We start from the raw sequence: 27,582 nt of genomic DNA on the forward strand, positions 1-27,582 counted from the left end.
ATCATGACAGTTCTGGAAAACATAAAATGTACTAAGAATATCAATTTATCGATTAGCTCCGTTTAGCATCAACGACAATATTCAACAGAACATTTACCTATAGGTATAGATTAAGTACACAATAGGACATTTACAGGGTGTACCCCAACGAGCCCAATTACGGAGGCTGCAGAAACCCGTGACACTTGTTAGCTTTAAATCCTTCAGCACACAAACTAATTACCCATGACGCTTCTAATTATTGAACCCTCTCGATGCGCTTTGACAGCACTAGCCTGTCAGATGAGAGTAAATTCAGGTGAAACACAAGAAAATAGACAGCGAGTCGAAATACAAGTTGACAACAGACCATACCAACTCAAATGTTTCTCTTTTAATTGCTAGGAGCAAAAAGGCTAGAGAGAACAGACACAAATGGGTAACTCGAGAAATTGCCAACTCTGACAAAGTAATTCAAAATAATTTCTCTAGCAGATAGTTTTACCGTGGCAGCAGCATAGGTCTAAAAACATGGAGAATCAGAGTAAACGTGATTGATATATATTTGCAAACCATTTCTGTAAAAGAATTTATGACTGTCCCCATTACCTTCTTGACCATATAAATAGATTCCATATATTTGAGATACACAGCGAGAAACCTTTTCCAAGTAGTTTCTTGCTTATCATAATGCCTATTATAGCCACTGCTTTTAATAACACTCAAAGACAAATACACAAGAGGATGATCGTATAAGCTTGACTTTACCTAAGAGCAGCATGATGAAGCTTGTGATCTTTCAGCTGGTCTATTTGCAAGATCAATTCCTGCTGGCTGTTGGGCTGGTTGAGCACGAGGTAATCTTCTAGCTGCTTACACAAGAAATTAAATGAAGGCACGACGCATTTTAAAAATTTAAAAGAATGAGCAAAGATCCATAGATCAGAAAGTTCTGGAAGTAAGAAAACATATTATCAGTGATAAGTGTGCTAAATCGAAACTTATAACATTTGACCAAAAATTTCAACAAATACCACATAAGAATCTAGAATATAACCATTAAACAGTTGCTGCATGTAGTTGCTACAAGGAAAAAAAGGGCAAAGTGATTAGGCTTTCAACAGAAACATTATTTACAGAATACCCTTTGTGAATGAGAAATGGATTATAAGATCCACAAACCGAGCCATAATGTTTCATTAATAATTACTTGTTGACCTGGGATTTCTAAGATGATACATTGTCAGCATATGAAAGAAGAGCAGCAATATCATTGAGGTAGTCAACAAATCAGGATTAGATGACCACTTCAATTGCAGTAAATAGATCAGAAAATCTAGATAGCAAAACACAAAGTCGAAGTACGTACCTATTTCATAAAATATGTCATTCACATTGATGGCTGTTTTAGCGGAAGTTTCCAGAAAGAAAAGACCATTCTCCTCAGCATATGTACATGCTTCCTGTAAGGTTAACGTTAGGAAACTGCACCAGATAATTCTCTACTCTTTAAAATAAAGGTACATGAGATGGAATACAACATGTGAAATGCATTCCACAGGTTATTCAATAAATCAAATGCAGGAAAGTTCTTCCAGAATCATTATTTTATTTACTTAAACTATGCAACAGTAATTACAAGATGTTACCAACAATGATTCCACAAACATAAAAATAACATGTCAGATTTATTTCCAAAGCTGCTACCTAATGCAAAATGATATTATATGGGTGGTCATCATATTCCAACTAATTAATAATGCAACCACATTATCCCATAGCATAAGAATAGTCAATAACAATAGTCATCCCACATATTATTATACCTATAAAATGCAATGAAGTTCAATTTGTCCCATGCATGTAATCATCAACCTTTAGCTCCTGTTTGGTACAGGAATTAGAAATCTTACTTTAACTCCAAATGTTCCAAGTGGGAATCTACGTTCAAACAAAATCCTTATTTTATGCTGACTACATTTTTGATCCAGATTGGGATTTCCAAATTTCAACCTATTTTTGTGTTTGGTTGGAGGTTCCGATGCATATATTTTGTTAGCATAGGTGGAAAAGCTTTTCCAACAAAATCAGATCGTCTTTCTTATCTTTCTGGATCTCAAACTTGCCCAATTCTAGTACTAAATAACCGTAGTGCTTGTGGGACTCATGTATTAGCTTAGGTTGCAACAGATACAATCCTTACTGGAAGCAGTAACAAATAGGGCTCCCATGGTTGAGGTAGGTGGCTGGAGGGGTGATTGTGGTCATGAGGAATGGTGGTGGGGCTGTAAACAAAGGGCTAATGAGAGTAATTACTCTCAAGTAGCAATTATTACCTGACAATTTGGCAAGCAAACAGTTAATTGGAGGGGTGATTGTGGTCATGAGAAATGATGGAGGGACTACAGTGGACAATGGGCTGATGAGAGTAACTACTCTCAAGTAGCAACTATTACATTACAATTTGGCAAGCAAACAGTTCACTTGCATGTAGAAATGCATGCTTGAGGAATTAAATTGCAACTCCAGAAGTTTCAAGTGGGAATCTATTTTCAAACAAAATTCTCATTTAATGCTTAACAACATTTTAATGCAGGTTGTGATCAGGGACAGTCGGACAGTCGGACAGTTCAAGCCAAGCTCCACTTCGGCCCAATTGGAGTTTCAGTCGGACTCCAATTCGATCCTGATCAAACCAAACAAAGACCAAGGCCAATCTCAAATTAAAAGACCATATTCAAGTTAGCTCAAGCCTCACTAAAATTCGGCTCAAAAAGGGACTCTCCAAGTCCTAACTGTATTAGGACTCTCCAAATCCTAACCTAATTAGGATGATAGGACCCTAGCAGGGTTGGGTCTTACTCAACCAAGAAGCAGCTAATAAAACCCTGTGAGATTGTAATAAACCCCACCTAGCCGCCTCTATCCTATAAAGAAGAGTGGCTAGAATTTATATTTGGGCCTTTGGGCTTCCTAGTCGCCGCACCCTTTTATTGGGCTGGTTGGTTAGGGTTGAGGGCAAAAGGGGTAACTCACTTAGGAAGCAGCCCCTATGGCTAGAGTTTAGAGCCCTATATAAGCATGTAACCTCCATCTCTTTGAAAATAAGATCTATCTACAATTGCAGCCATTTGGCCGACTTCTAGAAGGGTGGAGCCCCTATAACGTTACGAGTGATCTCCCTCAAAGATCAATCTACATAGAATTCCTCTGGGGTTCTATCATCTGGTATCAAAGCAGAAATCTTGCTGCTTTTGCTGCCGTCCCTGCCGCCCACCACCAGCCAAGCAATTCCCACAATTGCTCTTGACGTCATCATCTCCACCGTCATCTTCTGCTGTAGATCAAATCAATCTACTACCGTTACCTCCAATTGCATCATAGATCTAGTATTCTCCTATCACCAATACCGTTTGCTGCTGTAATTTTTCATTCAAAATATCAAGAAGAAGTCTTCTTATCTATCCCGTGCTACGAATTCCTTTCGTCATAAAAGTTATCATCTTTGCGAACAAAGAATTGCTGCAGAAAAATTTCAGCCACATATTGTTGCATTTAACCATTCTATTTGCAATCATTTTTTAATGAAATTTCTTATACGCTTCATATATCATCTTAGCTTTCATCGAAGATTGATCTATCGAGGAATTCATCTCTAAAAACGTTTTAGTGTTGCTACAAATTTTCGTCGCAAATCGCTGGAATTTTTCGACGAGAATTCTGCTATCGCAACTTGCACCAATTTCCTTGCTATTATACTGCTGAAATTTTCTTGATTAAATTTGTCATTATTACTGTTATCTAAACCGAGATTTTGCTATGAAATTTCCTCCTCAAATCTCTCGGTTTTTGCTGTAAATTTTGTCGAGAAACCATTGTTTCTTAAACGACAATTCTGCTCTTACAAGACAACACCTATCTGCAGCAACTTCCACCAATTTCTATCCACTACCTTCATCCACTACCATCATAGCTCTAAAACTCCACCAAACCACACCCTCAAACCGTACCCGAAACAGCCACAAAACAAGCCTAAACTACAGCCTACATCCACAATCCACCAACCCTTTCGACCACCACTTCTCTCAAACAATACATACCTTTAACCCGACAACAAAAGAGATATCTTAACATTACAGATTTGGAGGCATATACTATGGCATCAGAGGAGGCAATCAATGCTAAATTCGAAGCTTTCGAGACGCGAATGGAGGATAAGATTCGAACTCTCTTTACCGAACTCAGTTTGGGCCGACCACCAAGCCCGAAGAAATCACATGAAGGAGAGAGCTCTGACCAATCACCCCGAAGAGATGACTTCCAAGAGAGGGGAGGCTCTATGACCGATCCCTACTATCCACGCATGAGGGTGGACTTCCCTAGATGAGAAGAAGGAGACCCGATTGGTTGGATCTCGGGCGTGGAGAGATATTTTCGGTACCACAAAACCGCGGACGCATTTATGGTGGAAATTACAACTATACATCTTGAAGGGGATGCCATACAGTGGTTTGATTGGTTTGAACACACTAATGGAGTCCTCTCATGACGACAATTCAAAGAAGGACTGCTGATCTGTTTCGGACCAACCAATTACGAGAATATTGACGGACAACTAGCAAAGATCCGACAAACCTCCACCATTCAGGAGTACCAAATCAGGTTTGAAAGGTTATCTAATCAAACTCGTGATTGGTCTGAAAAACAACTATTGGGGACCTTTATTGAGGGCTTCAAGTCGGAGATCCGGGAGAAGTTAAAGCGCGACAACCGTACACGCTTATGGCAGCCATCTCTTTTGCACGACTTCAAGAGGAGTGATTAAACCATGAAGCCCGGAGGACTAGGGTCGCTCCTCGACCAATAATACCAAAGCCCTCAATCCCCCCTACTGTCAGTCGAGACCCTGCACCAAAAAGGTTGACAAAAGAAGAACTTCGAGAGCGATCTGCGAAGGGGTTATGTTGGCATTGCGACGAGCCGTGGAGCCGCGAGCATCGCTATAAAAAAGGGAGGCTTCTTGTGATTGAACTAGTAGAAGAAGAGGTCATTGTACATCCAAAAGAGAGCCTTGAACATGAAGAAGAAGAGGTGGAAGAAGAGCCACAGCCGACCAACTTTATGGTGCACGCGCTAGCCGGCTACTCAAACCTGCAAACGATGAAAGTTTGAGGCCTTCTCAAACAACAACCGATCACTATTCTCATCGACACGGGTAGCACTAATAACTTCCTAAACAATAAGGTTGCTGCTCGGATGGCGCTCCACATCGAAGGTTGCAGCAAGTTCCACGTAAAGGTCGTCGACGACAGAATCCTAAAGTGCGACCAAAAATGCCCGCAGGTGAAACTATTACTGCAAGACCAAGAAATTATCACCAACTTCTTCCTCCTACTAATCGATTACTATGAGGCCATGCTTGGCATAGATTGGCTGACAACGCTAGATAATGTCTCTTGAAACTTTTCCAAATTAATCATGAAATTCTACTGCAAAGGCAAACAGATGATCCTACGCGGGAAGCGCGAAAGCAACGTAACCACCGTTTCGACCCAACTAATGGAGAAAGTTTTACACAAGGTAAATGGTGGCTTTTTAATGCATCTCCAGCAGCAACCAAAGGAGAAAAAAATAGAAATTGAAGATCAAAATCTTGCTTAATTGCTTGCTGAATTTGCCGACATTTTTGTTGAGCCGTGCGATCTTCCTCCTACTCGGCAGTATGACCATCGGATTCCAATCCTTCCAGGCAAGCCACCAGCGAACACTCGGCTGTACCGTTATCCTCACCTCTAGAAGGATGAAATTGAAATGATTGTAAAGGAGATGCTTGAAACAGGGGTGATTCGGCCAAATTGCAGCCCTATTCCTCACCAGTGCTAATTGTACGTAAGAAGGATGGAACTTGACGGATGTGCATCGACTACCGAGCTTTAAATGACATCACCATCAAGGACAAGTACCCAATACCAGTGGTGGATGAACTTCTTGAGTAGTTAAAAGGAGCTCGAGTCTTCACGAAGTTGGACCTTCGATCCGGTTACCACCAAATTCGAGTATGTGAAGACGACATTCCAAAAACTGCATTCCGCACGCATAACGGCCATTACGAATTCTTGGTAATGCCTTTTGGACTCACTAATGCTCCTTCAACCTTCCAAAGTCTCATGAGCGATATTTTTCGGAGCTTTCTTCACAAATTTATGCTGGTATTTTTCGATGATATTCTCATTTACAGCCCTTCTCTTGAGACTCACTTTCAGTATTTACGGGTTGTTTTGACGATCCTTTGGGAGAATACACTTTTTGTTAAGCAGCCAAAGTGCAGCTTTCTCCAGCAAAAAGTAGAGTACCTTGGGCACATAATATCATAAGGAGTGGCGGTAGACCCAACAAAAATTGAAGCAATGCAAGGCTGGCCGAAACCTACAAACGTGAAATTATTATGCGGGTTCCTTGGACTAACGGGCTACTACCGAAAATTTGTGAAGGACTATGGGAAGGTCAGTGCACCCCTCACTTCTCTACTGAAAAAAGACGTCTTCCAACGGTCGGACAAAGCCTCTACTGACTTTGATAAATATAAGGCAGCCATGACGACGACGTCGGTACTAGCGCTACCAGATTTCAACCGACCCTTCATCATTGAGGCTGACGCATCTAGAGTCGGAATTGGAGTCGTTCTCTTGCAAGATGGTCAACCACTCTGTCACGACCTTAGCTAGAATTGCCTAAGGCGTGAGGCACCCTTGCGGCAAAGACGAAAACTTAGCTTGCGTTGCCTAAATCGCGAGGCACCCTTGCGGCAAAGACGCGAACTTAGCTTGCGTTGCCTAAGTCGTGCTTCGCTCTTGCGATTTGCATCCGCAAAGATCAACCCACTTGCAACCTCTCATAGGTCCCAAAGGACCTTTAAAAAGAGAAAGTTGATTAGTTCGAAGAACGAGCAACGGACAAGTTCCGATGTCTCGCGAAAAGGGGAAGCTTTATAAGCAATTCAACGAGCACCTTGCGTGCACAAGAAAAAAGAGGGAGAGGGGGAAAACAAGGACTTTAGAAGGTTGAACGAATAGCTGCAAGTCCACAAACAGCTACTCACCAGGTGCCGGGCGCGACAATAAGTTCCCGTCAAGGTAACGTGCGAACTTGTAAAAGATTGTTCAACGCTCGACACTATATCGAAGCCTCATCCAGCCTTGTGCCACCCAGGTGGTTCCAAGGGGCTGAGATGGCTAACGTTTTGTGAGCGGAAGCGGACTACAGAAAACAACCCGTGGCACACGAAAACGGAGTTGTTTTGGGCTGTTCTGGGGCTGTTTTGCTCGGTTCGGTGAGCGATCGCTTTGTAGCGCTGCAACTTGTTCGAACTTACTTTTTTACAAGCAAAATGACTCAAAACCAAGACAAAACATGCTGCCAAGCAGTTGTACATGTAGATGAGAGCGACGAACGGTTCGTTGAACGAAGTTGTTGCGAGTGCGCGACGACCATTCGTGACATTCTCCCCCACTTAAACTGTTGACGCCCTCGTCGACGCTTGTTGGTAGTTGTTGATAATTGTTTCTTCATATCGCAGGGCGTCTTCGAGCTCCCAACTGGCTTCAGTTCGGGGAAGCTTTCGTCACTTCACCAAGTACTCGATCTGCTCAGCTCCATTGGGTAGCTTTATCTTGCGATCCACTAAAATGGTTTCAACTCACTTCTCGTAGGAGACTCTGGTGGGGGGTAACCGAGTTGGAACACTTCGGGAATAATCTTGCGGATCCGAGTGGTAGGCTTTTAGGTTGCTAGCGTGAAGAACGTTGTGAATTTTGAACCACGCCGGCAGCTGCAACTTGTAGGAGACGTTGCCTACCCTGCTGATAATTGGGAAGGGCCCTTCATACTTGCGCACCAATCCTTTGTAGACTTTGTTCCTTACGAATTGGAGTGATGCTGGTTGGAGCTTTACCAACACCAAATTGCCGACCTTGAACTCTTGCGGTCACCTTCCCAAGTTTGCCCACTTCTTCATCCTTTTTGTCGCTTTCTCCAAGTAAGCCTGCACGATATCTGCATTTCGGTGCCACTCCTTTACAAAGTGGTAGGCTGACGGACTACTCCCAATATACCTGATTGCCATGGTGTGAGGAGTTGACGGTTGTTATCCTGTAATGATCTCGAAGGGGCTCTTGTTGGACGCAGAGCTCCGCTGCAAGTTGTAGGAGAATTGGGCAATGTCCAACAACTTCACCCACTCTTGTTGGTTGGCACTCACGTAGTGCTGAAGATATTGCTCCAGGAGCGATTTTATCCTCTCGGTTTGGCCATCCGTCTAGGGGTGGAGGCTTGTGGATAAGTATAACTTGGATCCCAACAATTTGAATAGCTCGGTCCAGAATCGTCCCAGGAATCGAGCATCTCAATCACTGATGATATTGTGCGGAACTCCCCAATACTTCACCACATCCTTCATCATCAGCTTGGCCGTCCTCTACTGAACAGTGTAGGGGAGCAGCAATGAAAGTTGCATACTTTGAAAATCGATTTACTACCATGAGTATCGATCCGAGTCTCCCTACTAGTGGCAAGCTTGATATGAAGTCCAAGGAAATGCTCTCCCACGGCCTTTCTAGTACGAGCAACGGCTCCAAAAATCCCACCGGCTTCCGCTGCTCCACTTTGTCTTGTTGGCAAGTGAGGCACGTTCGAACATATTCCTCCACATCAGTCCTCATCTTCGGCCAGTAGAAGGCCCTCTCCATGAGAGCTAACGTTCGGTGAATACTTGGGTGTCCAGCACAAAAGGAATCGTGACACTCTCTTAAGAGTTCACGTCTCAAATTGTCCACTCGAGGAACATAAACCCTATTCCCTTTTGTGTACATGAGTCCCTCCTGGACCCAAAATCATCGTGCTTTGCCTTCTTTGAAGAGTTGCATCAGGATAACTGACTGGGGGTCACTATACAGTCCATCCCTAATCCTGGAAAGGAAGTTGGAGTGCAACTGACTTGCTTGGCCTCTGCCCTCCAATTGTACGGCATTCACGCGCTCCACTTTCCGACTCAATGCATTGGCCACAATATTTGCCTTTCTAGGCTTGTACTACATTGTCATATCAAATTCAGCCACGAAGTCCTGCCATCGTGCTTGCTTTGGGGAAAGTTTCTTCTGCGTTTGGAAATAGCTCAGAGCGATGTTGTCTATCCTCAGCACAAATCGCGATCCAAGAAGGTAGTGTCGCCAAACTCGTAGACAATGGATCACCGCTGTCATCTCCTTCTCGTGCATTGGATACCACCGCTCGGTCTCGTTGAGCTTGCGGCTCTCGTAGGCCACCAGATGACCCTCCTGCATGAGTACTCCCTCAATAACGAAGTCTGAAGCATCTGTATGGACTTCAAAAGGCTCTCCATAGTCCGGCAATTTGAGCACCGGTTCTTCCAGAACAGTAGTCTTCAGATCTTGGAATGCTATTTCACATTTGTCAGACTACTTCCAAGGCTGCTCCTTCTTTAGCAACTCCGTCAGTGGAGTTGCACGCTTCGAATACCCCGCTATGAAGCGTCGATAGTAGTTGACGAAACCAAAGAAGGATCTCAACTCTGGCACCTTCTTTGGAGTTCGCCATTCCGCAACCGCTTGCACTTTTGATTTGTCCATCCGAATGGAACCATCACCGATTCGATGCCCTAAGAATAAGATCTTCGTTTGGGCAAAGTAGCATTTCTCCCTTTTCACGAACAAAGTGTTCTCCCTGAGAACCTTGAAAATTGTCCGAAGGTACTTGACATACTCCTTGAGCATTTGACTGTAGACGACGATATCGTCCAAGTAGACGACCACAAACTTATCCAAGTACTCCTTGAATAGCTTATTCATGAGAGTGCAGAACGTGGCCGGAGCGTTGGTTAAGCCGAAAGGCACCACCAAGACCTTAAACACTCTATACTTGGTCACACAGGTAGTCTTCGCTTCATCGCCTTCAGCAATGCGCACCTGCCAATACCCCGACCTAAGGTCGAGTTTTAAGAAATACTTGGCTTTGCTCAACTGGTCGAACAACTCCACGATGAGCGGGATAAGATACTTGTTTTTCACTGTCACTTTATTGAGGGCTCGATAATCGACGCATAGTCGGAGGCTCCCATCTTGTTTCTTCTGGAAGAGAATTGGAGCTCCGAATGGTGCTTTAGAGCTGCGGATGAGACCACCGCTTAGCAGTTCACCTAAATGCTTCCTGAGTTCTGCCAACTCTAGCGAGGCATGCGGTAGGGTGGTCTCGCTGAAGGCTTCACTCATGGCTCCAGCTCGATGTTGTGATCCACGCCTTTGCGTGGTGGAAGAGTCTTCTCGGGTAGCATAACGTCATTGAACTCTTTCAGGACGTTCGCCACCGCAGCAGGTTCTTGAATAGCCTTCTCGTCGAGTGGCTCTAGCTTCATAGCAACCACGAATGTTAATTCATCTTTTCGCACCCCTTTCTTCAGTTGCAATGCCGATGTATGTTGGGGTTCCTTGGTTCCTCTCCGAGAGACGGGAACCACACAGGGGTCGTCACCTCCCATCATACACAGGGAGTTTAGGAACGGCATTGGCACCAACTTCGCCGCGTGTATGAACTTCATTCCCAGAATCACTTGGAAGTCGTCCAGTGGCACCGCCATCATGTTGGTGTTCTCGATCCATGTTCCGATCTTGATGGGAACTCCTTTCGCCAACCTGGAGATTCGCCTGGCCTCCGAATTCACCGCCTTCATTTGACTTGGGCTCTTCTCCAAGATCAACCCAAGTTGCTTTGCTTCTCGATCGGCAATGAAGTTGTGCGCAGCCCCCGTGTCCACCATTGCACAAGTTGTTTGGCCATTTAGCTTGATGTCTACGTACATCAGCTCACCACTTCCTGCTTTTTGTAGCTTTGTCTTCGTGTTCTCCTCCACTTGACCCCGCATGGCGTTCAACAAACGCATCGCTCCCATCCGAGGTCCTTGCGACTCCTCATCGTCGCTGCTGGCTTCAGAACTACTCGAACTAAGAGCGACAGCCTTGTCCTTGTCCAATTTTGGGGGGTGAATGGAAGTTGTTAAAGCATTAAGTGCCTGTTTTTGTGGGCAGTCCCTCACCATGTGTAGCCCTCCGCACAAGAAGCATCCGCCAAGTTTTGGGGCCTTGCCTTTCGGGCTTGGCCCTTTGTGGGAACTCTTCTTTTGTTCACCCCCGAGCTCCTTCCCTCGAGAATATTTTGGAGGGCGATTGCTTGAAGATTGTTTCCTTCTTCCTGGGTCTTCGGAGAAAACAAAATCGGTGAGCCTTTCTGCGGCAGCAATTGCCCCGATCAAATCGGCGACATTCCTTCGATGTAGTTCTTGTTACGCCCATGGCTTCAAACCATCAAGGAAGCTGAACAACTTATCCTTCTCGGACATGTCTTGGATGTCCAGCATTAGCGTAGAAAATTGCTTCACGTAGTCTCGGATAGAAGTATTTTGGTGGAGTTGTCTCAACTTCCTTCTTGCGACGAACTCGGTGCTCTCCGGTAGGAACTGAGCTCTCAACTCCCGCTTCAAGTCCTCCCATGTGTCAACTCGACACCGACCTTCTTGGATCTCCTCCCAACGGGTTCTCCACCAAAGTTTTGCATCTCCGTTCAGATATATGGTTGCTATAGAAACTTTGGTTTCTTCATAATCAGGCCTCGTAGCTCGAAAGTATTGTTCCATGTCGAATAGAAAATTCTCAAGCTCTTTGGTATCTTTGGCCCCTCCATAACCATGAGGCTCGGGTGCCCTCAAGTTTTGTGGCGGCGCAACACGGGTGTTGCTTCCTCCCGCATTTAGCGCTCTTATGAGCATGGTCACCCTCGAAGTGAGTTCCACCACAACTTCTTGCAAGTGTTGTACGGAGTCTTTGGTGTCATCTAACAATCGGTCGACTAGGGCCTCAACCTTGTCGATCCTGGACTCTACTTCTTCTTGCGAGCTCTCTACCCCAACAAGCCTTTGTTGGCCATGGTAGAGTTCCTCCAAGCTCGCTTCAAGAACATCCAAGCAAGTTTCCGCCGTTGTGAGTCTCTCCTTGTGACTCTTTTTCTCGGTTGGCGCTCCAGATTGCGCCTCCTCCGCTCGCGGAGAGTAACCAACTTCTCGCTCATCATGTTCGCTGTCGCGCTCCTCTTGAGCGGCTCCAACAGCATGAGAGCGAGTGTGCACATGCAGCCCACCTGCGGCTGCTTGGGGCAAGTGTCCGGCTTACCCCGTCTTGCTTGATTCGCCACGATGCTTTGCCATGGCGAAGTTGCGAAGTTCCTTCGCTGCTCGCTCGAAGTGCTTGCCGACTCTGATACCACAATGTCATGGACTTAGCTGGAATTGCCTAAGGCGTGAGGCACCCTTGCGAAAAAGACGCGAACTTAGCTTGTGTTGCCTAAGTCGCGAGGCACCATTGCGGCAAAGATGTAAACTTAGCTTGCGTTGCCTAAGTCGCGCTTCGTCTTTGCGATTTGCGTCCGCAAAGATCAACCCACTTGCAACCTCTCATAGGTCCCGAAGGACCTGTAAAAAGAGAAAGTTGATTAGTTCGAAGAACGAGCGACGGACACGTCCCAACGTCTCGCGAAAAGGGGAAGCTTTACAAGCAATTCAGCGAGCACCTTGCATGCACAAGAGAAAAGAGGGAGAGGGGGAAAACAAGGACTTTAGAAGGTTGAACGAATAGCTGCAAGTCCACAAACAGCTGCTCACCGGGTGCCGGGCGCGACAACAAGTCCCGTCAAGGTAACGTGTGAACTTGCGAAAGATTGTTCAACGCCCGACACTATACCGAAGCCTCATCCAGCCTTGTGCCACCCGGGTGGTTCCAAGGAGCTGAGATGGCTAACGTTTTGTGAGCGGAAGCGGACTGCAGAAAATAGCCCGTGGCACACGAAAACGGAGCTGTTTTGGGCTGTTCTAGGGCTATTTTGCTCGGTTCGGTGAGCGGTCGCTTTGTAGCACTGCAACTTGTTCGAACTTACATTTTTACAAGCAAAATGACTCAAAACCAAGACAAAACATGCTGCCAAGCAGCTGTACATGTAGATAAGAGTGACGTACGGTTCGTTGAACGGAGTTGTTGTGGGTGCGCGATGACCGTTCATGACAACTCGCATACACCAGCAAGGCATCGTCTCCCTCCCATCAAAGCATGTCAATATATGATAAGGAGATGCTTGTCATTGTGCACGTAGTAACGAGGCGGAGACCCTGCCTGATCGGTCGGTGATTTCAAATTAAAACCGACCATAGAAGCCTCAAGTACTTTTTGGAACAGAAGATATCATCCCCTGAGCAGCAAAAATGTGTAACCAAACTTCTAGGATTTGATTATAAAATTATTTACAAAAAGGGGAAAGAAAACGTTGTTGCAGATGCACTCTTATGGCTACTTAAGCAAGCTAAATTTTCAGCCATCCCCCTTCCTACCACCAGCTTCCTCAAGGACATTAGGGAAGAATGGAAGAAGGATCCAGAGATCAGCAACATCATAAAAAATTTAGAGTTGGATCCAAGCGCAATAGCCCACTACACTTGGGATTCGAGGGATCTACGCTACAAAGGTCGCATTGTGCTTAAACTCGACTCCCCTTGCATCAAAAGCACAATTCTCGTGGTGGTTAATCGACTTACGAAATATGCTCATTTTTGTGCTATGCGAAATCCCTACACTGCTACTAGTATTGCCCATATTTTCATATAAAATATTATTAAACTGCATGGGATGCCAAGGTCCATTGTAAATGATCATGACAGGATCTTCACTAGTAAATTTTGGACCGATGTATTTCAGTTACAGGGCACCAAACTCAAGATGAGCACAGCATATCATCCACAAACTAACGGCCAAACAAAGGCGGTGAACAGGTGTTTAGAGACATACCTTCGGTGTTTCGTTAGTGACCGATCAAAAGAGTGGGCGAAATGGCTTCCCTGGGTCGAATGGTGGTATAATACTACATATCATTCATCTACAAAATGTGCCCCTTACGAAGCACTGTATGGTCGCCCGGCCCTTGTAATTCTAAAGTATGTAACTGGCTCGGCCAAGGTAGATCAGGTCGACCAAGAATTGATTGACAGGGACAAACTCCTACAACTGCTAAAGGACAATCTCTCTACCACTCAAGCCAGAATGAAGCAGTAAGCCGACACACGACGAAGCGAAAGAGAATTTTCAATAGGAGATTGGGTTTATCTTCGCCTACAGCCATACAAGCAACTCTCCATCAACACACGAGCCTCCATGAAGCTATCCCCACGTTTTTATGGGCCCTATCAAATTACAAAGCGTATTGGAGCCGTGGCATACAGACTTAAATTGCTTGAGGATGCCAAAATTCACCCTGTCTTCTACATGTCATGCCTGAAGCCCAAGTTAGGAGAACACGAATCACCCCAGATCCAACTGCCCAACACCACTAATGATGGAGATATTCAAGCCCAACCACAAGCCATCCTCGACCGCAGAATCGTGATGCATTGCCGACGTCCCTCTACTGAAGTACTAGTGCATTGGAATAATTTACCACTTGAAGACGCCACATGGGAATCACATGAGGAGCTGAAAATCCGGTTCCCTGAATTCATGGAACCTCAACCTTGAGGACAAGGCTGATTTGGAGAGGGCGGGCTTGATAGGACCCTAGCAGGGTTGGGTCCTACTCAACCAAGAAGCAGCTAATAAAATCCTATAAGATTGTAATAAACCCCACCTCGCCGCCTCTATCCTATAAAGAAGAGTGGCTAGGATTTATATTTGGGCCTTTAGGCTTCCTAGCTGCCGCCCCCTTTTATTGGGCAGGTTGGTTACGGTTGAGGGCAAAAGGGGTAACTCACTTAGGAAGCAGCCCCTAGGGCTAGGGTTTTGAGCCCTATATAAGTATATAGCCTTCATCTCTTTGTGAATAAGATCTATCTACAATTGCAGCCATTTGGCCGACTTCTAGGAGGGTGGAACCCCTATAGCATTCCAATGAGTGATCTCCCTCAAAGATCAATCTACATAGAATTCCTCTAGGGTTCTATCATAAGACTCCACCCCTACCTCAGCTCTAAAAAAGGGAGGAGAGCCTCATCTAAAGCATCCCCAAAACAATCCAAGTCATGCCCCCTCTTAGGTGCGTAGCCGGCCCTAAGCTGAGAAGTGAGGATAGAAGAGAAAGAGAAGAAATGACAACAGTAGCACCCTTCTTCCTCTTATCTAGCCTTCTAGTCAGTGTAGGACTGCTTCCTAGCCAAGAGTAGCAGAAGAACAAGAGAAGAGGAAGAAAACCTTAGCAGCCCTTCTTCAAAAGCAGTCGAGATCAGCAAGAGAGAAGCCTCTTCTTTCAGCCCATGACAGAATTCTATAGTAGAGAACCATCGCTAAACAGTAGCTTCGTCTTCATCCTCAACATCCAAAGACGCAGCAGCAAACTTGACATATTCAACCCATTCCACAGTCCCAAGCCAAGTTGCTATCGGATTGATAAGAGGGAAGAAAGGGAGAACTGACAGCAAGTGTTCTACCGCGATCTGTCTACATTTCTTGCATGAGAACTTCCTAGCGATCATCGCTCGAGAACTCTTTGTTTTAGGTCCCTATTTTTAGACACTTTAAATTCATAGCAAGAGTAAATTAATCTCCCTTCTAAGTTGCGTTTGTTAAAGCAAAGCTGAACTCCTCCATCAAAACATCCATCCAAAAGGTGGTATCAATCGACGGATTGTTGAATCCAAACCCCAAACAGATTAGGTGAATGATCCCTTTCTTGCGGATGGTGACCATGAGGCAAGGATATAAAGCCTTTAGAGAAGAGCTACAAGAGTTGGAGTTTAAGTTGCACTCACCTAGAGGAAGTACTGATGGGATGGCGAACAACACCCCAACAACATTGGTTGACCTTACTGCCTAGATGGCAGCATTAGCCCAATAGATGGAGATCATAATGGATTAGATGCAAGCCCAGACCAACCCTACAGTGAAGGATGACCAAGCAAAGAATGTCATAGTGAAGAAGAAAGAGTCATCTCCATCCGAGACGCACAACCGCAAAGAAGATGCTATCGAACAAAACATCACAGCTAGGACCCAACCCTTTCGTGTCAAGACTCGCAACGACACACTCTTTTATGACAACTCGATCAACGATGAGGTATTAGACTTATAGATAGATCAGCTTAATACTTACTTTGATCTATATCATTCCAATAGGGGGGATAGCGTGATGTTTGTGCTACTCAAGTTGACCGGACATATGCTCACATAGTAAAAAGCCTATCTTCGAACCAACAGTGGTGAAGTGTCATGGACACAAGTCAAAGGGCTCATACGAGAGGAATTATACCCTATGGGATACCTCGAAGAACAATGGAGGAAGTGGCACTATCTATACCAAGGGATCAATCGATTCAAGAGTCCATCAAGTTTCAACCAAGGTTCGCAATACCGTACCGTACCGGTATTTCGACCTGGACTCGGTACCGGTACGGTACAGTATACCGAGCGGTACACCCAAGTGTACCGAGCGGTACACCCAAGTGTGCCGAGTACTGTAGCACTGCTACAGTGCTACAGTGCACTCGGACCGGTAACAGGCGGTCCGCGTACCGACAACCTGTCGGACCGGTACGTACCGCCCGTACCGGGCGGTATGGTTCGGTACGACAGACCCTGGTTTCAACAATTAGCGATGGCACCCATAATCTCCCGTGACAATTATAAAATATACTGCTAGCCTCCATGTACAAATTCATAGTCTTGAACCGCTTCAAAGCATATGATATTTCAACCACTAGCAACATGGTAATGGTAATCCAGAGAAAAAATCACACTTGTAACGAGAACTCCACATAAAAGGTCAAAGGGAGCCACCCGAAGGCCTTAGAGAAATTCAAAGATAATAAAACTTCTTCCTTGAAATAAAATGATTTATTATGTGAACATTGCAAAATTATAGGTCACTCCACAGAGAAGTGTTATAAGGTTCACCTATAACTCTTCCCAAAAAAGTAGTTGAAGAATGACCAAAGTCGCCGAACCGTGGACACGACCACGGGCGATAACTCATTTTATACAAATTCATAGTGTACAAATTCATAGTGCTAGACTCCATGTACAAATTCATAATGTTGAACCGCTTCAAAGCATATGATATTTCAACCACTAGCAACATGGTAATGGTAATCCAGAGAAAAAATCACACTTGTAACGAGAACTCCACAGAGAAGGTCAAAGGGAGCCACCTGAAGGCCTTAGAGAAATTCAAGGATAATAAAACTTCTTCCTTGAAACAAAATGATTTATTATGTGAACATTGCAAAATAATAGGTCACTCCATAGAGAAGTGTAATAAGGTTCACCTATAACTCTTCCCAAAAAAGTAGTTGAAGAATGACCAAAGTCGACGAACCGTGGACACGACCACGAGCGACAACTCATTTTGTACAAATTCATAGTGTACAAATTCATAGTGCTAGCCTCCATGTACAAATTCATAGTGTTGAACCGCTTCAAAGCATATGATATTTCAACCACTAGCAACATGGTAATGGTAATCCAGAGAAAAAATCACACTTGTAATGAGAACTCCACAAAGAAGGTCAAAGGGAGCCACCCGAAGGCCTTAGAGAAATTCAAGGATAATAAAACTTCTTCCTTGAAACAAAAAGATTTATTATGTGAACATTGCAAAATTATAGGTCACTCCACAGAGAAGTGTTATAAGGTTCACCTATAACTCTTCCCAAAAAAGTAGTTGAAGAATAACCAAAGTCAACGAACCATGGACACGACCACGGGCAATAACTCATTTTGTACAAATTCATAACGTACAAATTCATAGTGCTAGCCTCCATGTACAAATTCATAGTGTTGAACCGCTTCAAAGCATATGATATTTCAACCACTAGCAACATAGTAATGGTAATCCAGAGAAAAAATCACACTTGTAACGAGAACTCCACAGAGAAGGTCAAAGGGAGCCACCCGAAGGCCTTAGAGAAATTCAAGGATAATAAAACTTCTTCCTTGAAACAAAATGATTTATTATGTGAACATTGCAAAATTATAGGTCACTCCACAGAGAAGTGTTATAAGGTTCACCTATAACTCTTCCTAAAAAAGTAGTTGAAGAATGACCAAAGTCGACGAACCGTGGACACGACCACGGGCGATAACTCCATTAAACTTTCACCGATCCCACACTCGAATCCGAGTCTATCGCTGATGGCTAGACCGAAGGTTGTAGACTTGAATACGACTTACGGTTTAAAGACCTCTTCATCATAAAGATCCAAGTGAAGCAAGAAGTCGTTGGCATGATTATCGACATCAGGTGCCAAAAGAACCTTATCTCAACGAGCTTTATCAAAAAGCTTGGCTTAGAGATGACACCGTGTTCGTGCCCATATCCTCATGGATGGCTTCATGACAATATGGAGATGATAATCGACCAACAATACAAGATACACTTCGTCATCAAAATGGAATTCATCGACGAGGTGACGTGCAAGATGGTTCCGCTTAATATATACAAAGTTATCCTTGGGAGCCCCTACTTATGGCATCAAGATATAGTTTACTTTCATCAACCTCAGAAGTATCAACTCCAGAAGGATGGAAGGAAGTTCCTTATCACTCCAGATCTGATTGATTCAATGAAAGACTTGACATTCGCTAACCAAGCAAAGAGGATGGTGAATGCTTGCTAAAAGCTTGTGGCTCTCACTTCGACATGCAAAGAACCAAAGTCTACCTCTAACATGAGAGAAGAGAAGGAGAAACCATAAGGAGCAACAGCAACCTCGAAGTCACGAGAAGAGAAAGAAAGCACTAGAGTCAAAAGTGATCAGCAACAAGGAGAACCCTATCAAAATGGCAAGCGTAAGCAGCATGACCGAGCACAGCGATACCGACCACATCAATGGACCAAAGCAAAACCACCAACCTACAGATGGAGATAGAAGAAGCCTCAAACCATGATTCAATAGCACATGAATTGTCTAATTAGGGGAGCTGTAATCAGGGATGATCTAGCACAATTCGAGCCAAACTCCAATTCGGCCCAATTGGAGTTCCACTCGGACTCCAATTCAATCATGTGATCAAACCAAATAAAGATCAAACCCAAACCCAATCCCAAGCTCAAAGTCCAAATTCAAGTCAACTCAAGAGTCACTCAAATTCAGCTCCAATCAAGTTCCGGTTGAAGTCCAATTCAACTAAACCTAACTTTGACTTGAACTTTGATTCAAATCCAATGTGGCTAAACTCAACTCGAACTCAATCAAATCCAAAGAGGTCAGGTCCAGCTCCACGCCCTAACGGTATTAGAACTCTCTAAGTCCTAAAGGTATTAGGACTCTTCAAGTCTTAATTGCATTAAGACTCTCCAAGTCCTAACCTAGCTAGGACTTCTCCCCTTCCACAGCTACGAAATAGGGAGGTGAGCCCTATCTAAAGCATCCCAAAACAATCCAAGTCATGCCCCCTCTTGAGTGCCTAATCGGCATCAATCTGAGAAGAGAGGAAAGAAGAAGAGAAAGAAAAGAGGAACGTTGTAATGCCCCAACCCAACGAAAAGTCGGGAACAGTACAACGTTGCAATCTTATGTGTTTCCTTATAAGAATGCAAGGCCAAAACCTGAACAAATAACTTCCATAGGACATTTATCATATAATTCAATCAGCAATCAATCTACCCACAAGATATTTAATAGATTCAACAACTCTTTAAAAATCCATCACATTTCAACTTGTTCTCTGCTCCTACTCTCCATAGAGGATTAAGGCTGTTGCAGTGGAGAAAAGGCAAGAAGAAGAATGAGTCACCGATGAAAGTCACAAATTGAGGAAGGTTGGTTTTTGGTTTCTTCAGTCGCTTAAAAAGATAGCGATCTCTTTCTCATATAGGCTATGATTAGTTGGAATCCTAAGGAGATCAGGACTCCTTTGAGGTCGAGTGATGAGATAACTCCTAGGCGTGCAAGGAGTTACATGCATCTCCTACACATGCAGCTCTGTTCTCGGTCAACCATCTTTGTTGGAGCCCAAGTCCTACTTGGACTAGGATTTAGCCAAATTGTGTGCTGATGTGGGGCTAACTTAGATAAGTTGCCTCTTGCTTCAACGATTGAGATTGGATGTGAATTGAATGATTTGATTTAACAATTAAGATTTTACTTGATTTGGATGAGTTGCATCTTGCTTCAATCTTTGAGATTGAGGTTGCCTCGACTCGATGAGATCGTCCCATATCATTCTCCAAGTATGTCTACGCAATATATGCATTTCAATGTCATTCCTCTACAAAATGATATGCTGATGGACTACTCCCGATATAACCGGTCAACAAAGTGTAAGGAGTTGATGGTTGCTATCTAATAATGATCTCAAATGGGCTCTTGTTGGATGTAGAGCTCCACTATAAATTGTAGGAAAAGATGTTGGTCGGCACTCACATAGTGCCAAAGATGTTGCTTTAAAAGTGAGTTTATTTGTTCGGCTTGGCCATCCGTCTAAGGGTGGAGACTTGTAAAGAAATATAACCTAAATCCCAACAACTTAAACAACTCGGTTTATAATCACCCAAGAATTGTGCATCTTGGTCATTGATAATATTGTGTGAAACTCTTCAATACTTCACCACATTTTTCATCATTAGTTTGGATGCCTGCTTCGCTAAGCAATGTAGAGGAGCACAAATGAACATTACATACTTCAAGAAAATATTGACCACCATAAGTATTAACGCAAGTCCCCCTACTACCGACAAGCTTGATGTAAAGTCCAACGAAATGCTCTCCCATGACCTCTCTGATACAAGCAAAGGCTCCAAAACACCCACTAGCTTCCGTTGCTCCACCTTGTCTTATTGGTAACTAAGGCATGTCTGAACATATTCTTTCATATCAGTCTCCATCTTTGACTAATAGAAGACTCTCTCAATGAGCCAGAATTCTTAATGCCCAGATGCCCCATCCAAAGGGAATCATGACACTCTCAAAAGTTCACGCCTCAAGTTGTTTACTCAAGGAACATCCCAAGCATAAACTATCTTCTCTTTAGTGTAAACGAATCCATCCTAAACACAAAATCATCATGCCTTATCCTCTTTAATTAATTGCATCAAGGTTACCAGGAACACTTTGTAATCTATCCCTGATCCTTAAAAGAAAATTGGATTGCAACTAACTCACTTAGCTTTTGCCTTTGAGTTACACAGCATTCACCACCTCCACTTTTCTACTCAAGGCATCGTTCATGATGTTTGTTTGCCCAAGCTTGTACTCCATTACTATGTCAAATTTAGCTAGAAAGCCCTGTCATTATGCTTGCTTTGAGGAGAGCTTCTTCTAAGTTTAAAAGTAACAATGTGATTTGTCCATCCTTAGGATGAATCGTATTCGAAAAAGGTAGTGCCTCCACACTCGTAGATAATGAACCACTATTGTCATCTCCTCGTGCACTAGATACCGTAGATTAGTCTTATTGAGCTTGTGGCTCTTGTAGGCCACCAGGCCCTCTTGTATAAGAACTCCAATAGCGAAGTCCGAAACATCCATGTGAACTTCGAAAGGCTTCCCATAGTCTAGTAATTAGAGCACCAATTCCTACAACATAGCAACCGTTAGGTCTTGGAATATTACTTCACGTTTTTTTAATCATTGCCAAGGTTGCTCCTTCATCAACTTTGCTAGTGGAGCTATGTGCTTCGCATACCTCAAGATGAAGTGCCAATAATAGTTAACGAACTAAGGAATGATCTCAGCTCAGGCACCTTCTTTGGTGTTCGCCATTCCACCACGACTTGCATCTTCAACTTGTCCATCCGAATCGACCCACCCTCAACTCAATGCCCCATGAATAGAAATTCAATTTGCACAAAGTAGAACTCTCCCTTTTAACAAATAAGATATTCTCCAAGAGAATTTTGAATATTATTCGAAGTTGCTCAACATGCTCCTTGAGAGTTTAGCTATGAATGACAATTTCATCCAAATACTCCTTGAACAGTTGGTTTATTTGCATGCAAAACATGGACGAAGCATTGGTTAAGCCGAAAGGCATCACCAAGAATTTGAATGCTCTATACTTAGTCACACTGATAACCTTTGCCTCGTCGCCTTCAACTATTTGCACTTGTTAATACCCTACCAGAAGGTCGAGTTTTTAGAAGTACCTCATCTTGCCTAGTTGATCAAACAAGTTTGCGATAAGTAGAACGAATACTTGTTCTTTACTGTCACTTTATTGATGTCTCGATAATTAACGCATACTCGGAGACTCTCATCTTGTTTCTTCTAAAGAGAACTAGAGCTTTGAATTGTGCTTTAGAATTGTAGATGAGACCTTCGCTTAAAAGCTCATCCAACTACTACCTAAGCTCTACCAATAAAGGCAAGGACATGCAATATAGAGGTATTGTTGGAGGCTTCACTCCCAACTCTAGCTCAATGCAATGGTCCACGCTTTTACGTAGAGGCGAAGTCTTAAGCAACTCAAGTGGCATAACATCCGTGAACTCCTTCAAAACATTCACCACCACAACAAGCTCTTAAGCGATCTCTAATTCAAGTAACTCCAGCTTCACTACAACCATAAAAGTTAGTTCACCTTTACGTACCCCTTTCTTTAGTTGTAGCACCGAAAGTTGTTGTAGAATCTTGGTTCCAATTCCAAAAACTAGAATCACGAAAAGGTCATCACCGCTTATCAAGAATATAGTTTAGGAACGGCATCGGCTCCATCTTGGCCACGTGAATAAACTTCATCCCGAGAATCACTTGAAAGTCATCCAACGGCACCGCCATCATATTAGCACCAGTGATTTAAAAAGTGCTAGGCGCCAAGGTTCCAAAACGCTCGAGGCACTAGGCGCTCACCTAAGTTCTCACTCGAGCAAAGCGATGCGCTCTAAAATATTAAAATATAAAAAATATAAAATATAATTAAAAATATAATTATTTAAACAAAAATATAATATTAAATTAATATACTGTTAACAATATATTACTTAAGTTAGAAGAGGAGAAAAAAATATTCTTTGAAATATTAAAATATAAAAAATAAATAATATAATTATTTAAATTAAAATATAATATTAAATTAAAAATATACTATTAAGTGTTAACCATATATTACTTAAAGTTAGAGGGGGGAGAAAAAATTATTAACAGCAGCAGTAACGGTTTAATATTTTGTTAACAGTATATTAGTTAAAGTTAGAGGGGGGAGAAAAAAATGTTAACAGTAACAGAGATAGCAGCAGTGCTATGAACGACAGTAGTGGCAACGGCGAAAGCTGCGGACAGTAGCAGTGACAGCGGCGAAAGCTGCGGACAGCAGCAGCGGCAACGGCGGAAGCTGCAAACAACGACGGCGAAAGCTGCAGACAGTGGTAGTGAAAGCTGCGGATAGTAGCAACGGCAACGACGGAAGCTCCAAAGGGCGTCTGTCGGTGGTGGAGGAACCTGCGGTCCTCTCCCTCGACAATAGAAGGATGCGACCGTAGAAGGAAGCTACAGGGGCTGTCAAACTTGTCCGTCGACAACAGAGGAAGGCTCGGTCCACTGCATCTGCAGCGAAGGCAGTGGTAGAAAGCATCGATGTCGGAGGCAAAAGGAGCGCTAGGGTTCCTCGAGGTCGCGCAGGCATGAAGCGTGGTTTTGAGGTAAGAAGCTACGAACCGAACCAACCTTAAATCGGTTTGGTTTGCCTAATAGAGTCGGGCCCTTGCCCGAAGCGCCCAGCGCTTGAGTTCGAGCGAGCGCCCAAGCGACGCCTCATTGAACCGCGCCGCCTGGTGCACACACGAGGTGCGCGGGCCTCACCTCGCCTCACTCGAACGCTTAGGCGAGCGCCCGAGCACCTATTTAAATCACTGATTAGTGTTTCCGCTTTATGTTTCGATTTTGATAGAGACTCCTTTGCCAACCTAAAGATTCGCTTGACCACCAAGTTCACAACCTTCATTCGACTTGGGCTCTTATCCAAATTCAACCCTAGTTGCCTTGCTTTATGATTGGAAATGAAGTTATGGGTAGCGCCCATATCCACCATCACACGGTTTGTTCGTCCATTGAGCTTAATGTCCATATATATAGCAGCTCCCTACTCCCTACTTTGTGTTGCTTTGCATTGAATTGCTCCCCACTTGACCCCGCAATGCATTCAACAAACACATTAAAAAATCATCACTATTAGATTCTGAGTTGCTAAAACTAAGGGTGATAGCCTTGCCATTGTCCGATTTTGTAAGATAGATTATTGTTGTTAATGCATTGAGTGCCTGCTCCTGAGGAGACTCTCTCACCATGTGTAACCCTCCGCATAAAAAGCATTCGCAAATCTTCGAGGCTTTGCGTTTGAACTCGGCTCCTTTTGTGAACTCTTCCTCTTATGTTCAATTGCAATCTCTTTCATTCAGAAATACTTACACAGTCGATTTCCCGAAAATCTCTTCTTTTCCTCGACTCCTCTGAGGAAACTAAGTCGGTGAGCCTTTCTACGACTGTCATTGCCCTAACTAGATATTGGCATTTCGTCGATGCAATTCCTATTATGCATATGGATTTAGGCCATCAAGGAATTTAAATAGTTTGTCTTTCTTGGACGTATCTTGTATGTCTTGTTGAGAACTACGTCACATAATCCTGGATGGAAGTGTTTTGGCAGAGTTGTCTTAGCTTCCATCATATGACGAACTCAATGTTCTCAGGTAGGAACTAAGTTCATAACTCTCGCTTCAATTCTTCCCACGTATCCACCTGACATCGACCTTATTGGATCTCTTCCCATCAAACCACCAAAGTTTTATATCCTCAGTTAAATACATGGTTACTATTAACATTGTGGTTTCTTCAGAATCGGGCCTCGTTGCCCGAAACTACTACTCCATATCAAATAGAAAATTCTCAAGTTCCTTTTCATCCCAACCACCCCTGTAGTAGTACGGCTCGAGTACTCTCAAGTTTTGTTGCGGAGCGATACGAGTGTTGTTCCCTCCCACGTGAAGAGCTCTCGTGAACATTGTGATCTTGCCATGAAATCCACCATGACTTCTTGTAAAAGTTGTACGGACTTTGGTTATCTTTCGTTAGTCGATCAACTCGAGACTCCATTATGTCGATCCAAGATTTTGCCTCTTGCAAATTATCTACCCAAGAAGCTGTCGCTGGCCTTGGTAGAGTTCTTCCAAGCTTGTTTTGAGGACATCGAGACGGGTTTCCGCTATTGCAAAACTCTCCTTATGGTTCTTTTCTTTTCCCACCATCGGCATTCCGAATTGTGCTTTCTCTGCTCGTGGAAAATTGCCAACTTCTTGGTCACCATTTTAGCAATCATGCTCCTCATGAGCGACTCCAACAGCTTAAGAGCATGTTTACACTTACAATCCCCCAGTGGCCACTTTAGGAAGTTGCCCCCTTAGTAGTCTTACTAGATTCGCCATGGCGAGTGTGTGAACTTTTGTTGTTTGCTCGAATCGCTTGCCCACTCCGATACCAAATGTCACAAACTTAACTAAAATTGCCCAAATCGTGATGCACCCTTGTGATATATGTCTGCAAAAGGTCAACCTAGAAGCAACCTCGTACAGGTCCCGAAAGAGTAAAGTGGATTAGATTTCAAGAAAATGAACGACGAACAAATCCCAAACATCTCGTGAAAATGTATAGCAAACAAGCAATTCAACAAACACTTAGAGTACAAAGAGAGAAGGAGAAAGGGAAACTAAGGACTTTAAAAGGGTAAAAGACAACCACAAGTCCATAAACGACTGTTCAAATGGGTATTGGGTATAACGCAAGTCTACGCACACTGCATACAAGCTTGTTTATCCAAACAAAGCCCAACACTATCCCAAAGCCCCATCCAATGCTATGTCATCTAGGTGGTTCCAATGGGCTGAGATTGCTGATGTTTTGCACCACATAGCAGCCAGCCTTGAGAAAACAGGCCACAACATATGAAAACAAGATAGTTTTGGACCAAATGGCCTAGCGAGCAATCATCGTGCAGCCTTGCGAACATGCTTACAAAAAAACAAGAAAAACATACAAAAAGAAAGCAAAACATTGTGTCAAACAACTATACAAGCAAACATAAGCAACGAATGATCCATTGACGAAGGTGTTATAGGCACGTGACAGTCGTTCGTGACAATATGGTACGTCAAGTACCGACCAATATATACTAATATGCCCATGGACTGATACAACTGGTCAACACAATACAGTGGTCCTTGATACACATTACACATTTGTAAATTATTGACCGTCAATGTGCATAAAATTCTGAAGAAAAATAAAAGATCAGTGAAGATTTCAGATAAGGAAGATACTCAAATTTTTCAACCTTTTAATGGCAGTGTAAGCAATGGTTGCAACAAAAGGGCCTTGGCCTTGAATTTATAAAAGAAAAGAACAAACCACACGATCATCAGGCTGCTGCTCTAGCAGGAAGAAAGATACTCTTAAAACTAAGGCAGGACAAAGAATTGCCAGAACATATACAATTAGCTAGTCACTTGCAAATTTTTCCCAGTATACCTTGGCAAAAACTTATAAGCTAAAAGTATAAAATTATCCTAGTTTCCATGTCCATTTTCTTGTATCTGTCATATATTAAAGCAGAACTTCAGTTCTTTTTCTATTACTGACCTTTGATTCTGCATTCCAAAAAGAAAACCGAAGAAATGAATCTAAATCAGAACTTATCAGGCACAGGAGTTACCTCAGTTGTCACCTTTCTTTTATCCTGCAAATCACATTTATTTCCTGCAAGAGCTCTCACCATAGTTGGATTACCTAATATTGTCGCATCCCTATTAGCTAACAAATCATAAATATAATCAAATTCCAAAGGTAACGTAATCCAATATAAATCCACCTTGTTTTTGCAGCTCTTGCACCCACTTTTTTGCTCTCTCAAATGATTCCTTACATAGAAATATAATAGTTCAGTAAAAAAGGGTAAGGAAATAATGATTTTTATGCATCGGGCACGTGTAAGCACGGCAAAGGAGTGCGACTCACCGAGCTAGAGATATCATATACGATGATCGCCGCCGCGGCTCCTCTGTAGTACATGGGAGCCAAGCTGTGATATCTCTCCTGCCCGGCCGTGTCCCAAATCTCAAACTTCACCGTGGCATCACCCACCGCCAACATCTGCGAGAAGAATGCCGCGCCAATAGTGGACTCCTGCGATCAAACCAAGAAAATCAACCCAAAAACCCTTGCTTTTCCCGGAACCGCACCGTAATCGAGCCAGAATCTCGAAGGAACGGACAATCTGGAGGAACGGGAACCTGGAACTCGAGGAACTGCCCCTTGACGAACCGAAGAACGAGGCTGGACTTCCCCGCGCCCATATCACCTAACAGGACCTGGGATTTCGAGAAGGGAGAATCTTAGATCGAAGAATTCGTTATGCAGGAGAAATGACAGGAGGAGTTGACTCACGAGCTTGGCGTTGATACTGCTGTTCCCGGTCGTCGCCATGGAATCCGATTGCGATCAGCGAAGGCGACGAGGACGGTAACGTGAAGTTTCGATCGATCGAGTTCTTCTTCGCCTCGATTACTTGCGAGGCAAAATTGCATAGA

The 27,582-nt window shown here is 43.6% G+C and overlaps 1 protein-coding gene across 1 annotated transcript; it reads right to left on the minus strand.

Annotated features, from left to right (window-relative positions):
• Window positions 1–27: 27 nt before the first annotated feature.
• On the minus strand, window positions 28–27,582 carry LOC135585505 (ras-related protein RHN1-like). The gene is made up of 8 exons (XM_065108954.1): window positions 27,440–27,582; window positions 27,286–27,363; window positions 27,011–27,178; window positions 26,865–26,913; window positions 26,709–26,782; window positions 1,349–1,442; window positions 748–848; window positions 28–275 (listed from the first exon to the last, which is right to left on the minus strand). Exons 1-7 carry the CDS (start codon window positions 27,476–27,478, stop codon window positions 748–750), a joined length of 603 nt encoding a protein of 200 aa, XP_064965026.1. The 5' UTR covers window positions 27,479–27,582; the 3' UTR covers window positions 28–275.

This window comes from Musa acuminata, chromosome BXJ2-5, assembly GCF_036884655.1.
Source record: "Musa acuminata AAA Group cultivar baxijiao chromosome BXJ2-5, Cavendish_Baxijiao_AAA, whole genome shotgun sequence".
Lineage (NCBI taxonomy): Eukaryota > Viridiplantae > Streptophyta > Magnoliopsida > Zingiberales > Musaceae > Musa > Musa acuminata.

What these genes read in the sequence shown, in the direction of transcription:
- LOC135585505 (XM_065108954.1), bottom strand. Translation starts at nt 27,478, where the DNA reads ATGGCGACGACCGGGAACAGCAGTATCAACGCCAAGCTC. An exon ending in GCAGTATCAACGCCAAGCTC is followed by an intron (nt 27,364 to 27,439) that starts GTGAGTCAACTC and finishes TCGAAATCCCAG; the next exon opens with GTCCTGTTAGGTGATATGGG. An exon ending in TATATGATATCTCTAGCTCG is followed by an intron (nt 26,914 to 27,010) that starts GTGAGTCGCACT and finishes TTTCTATGTAAG; the next exon opens with GAATCATTTGAGAGAGCAAA.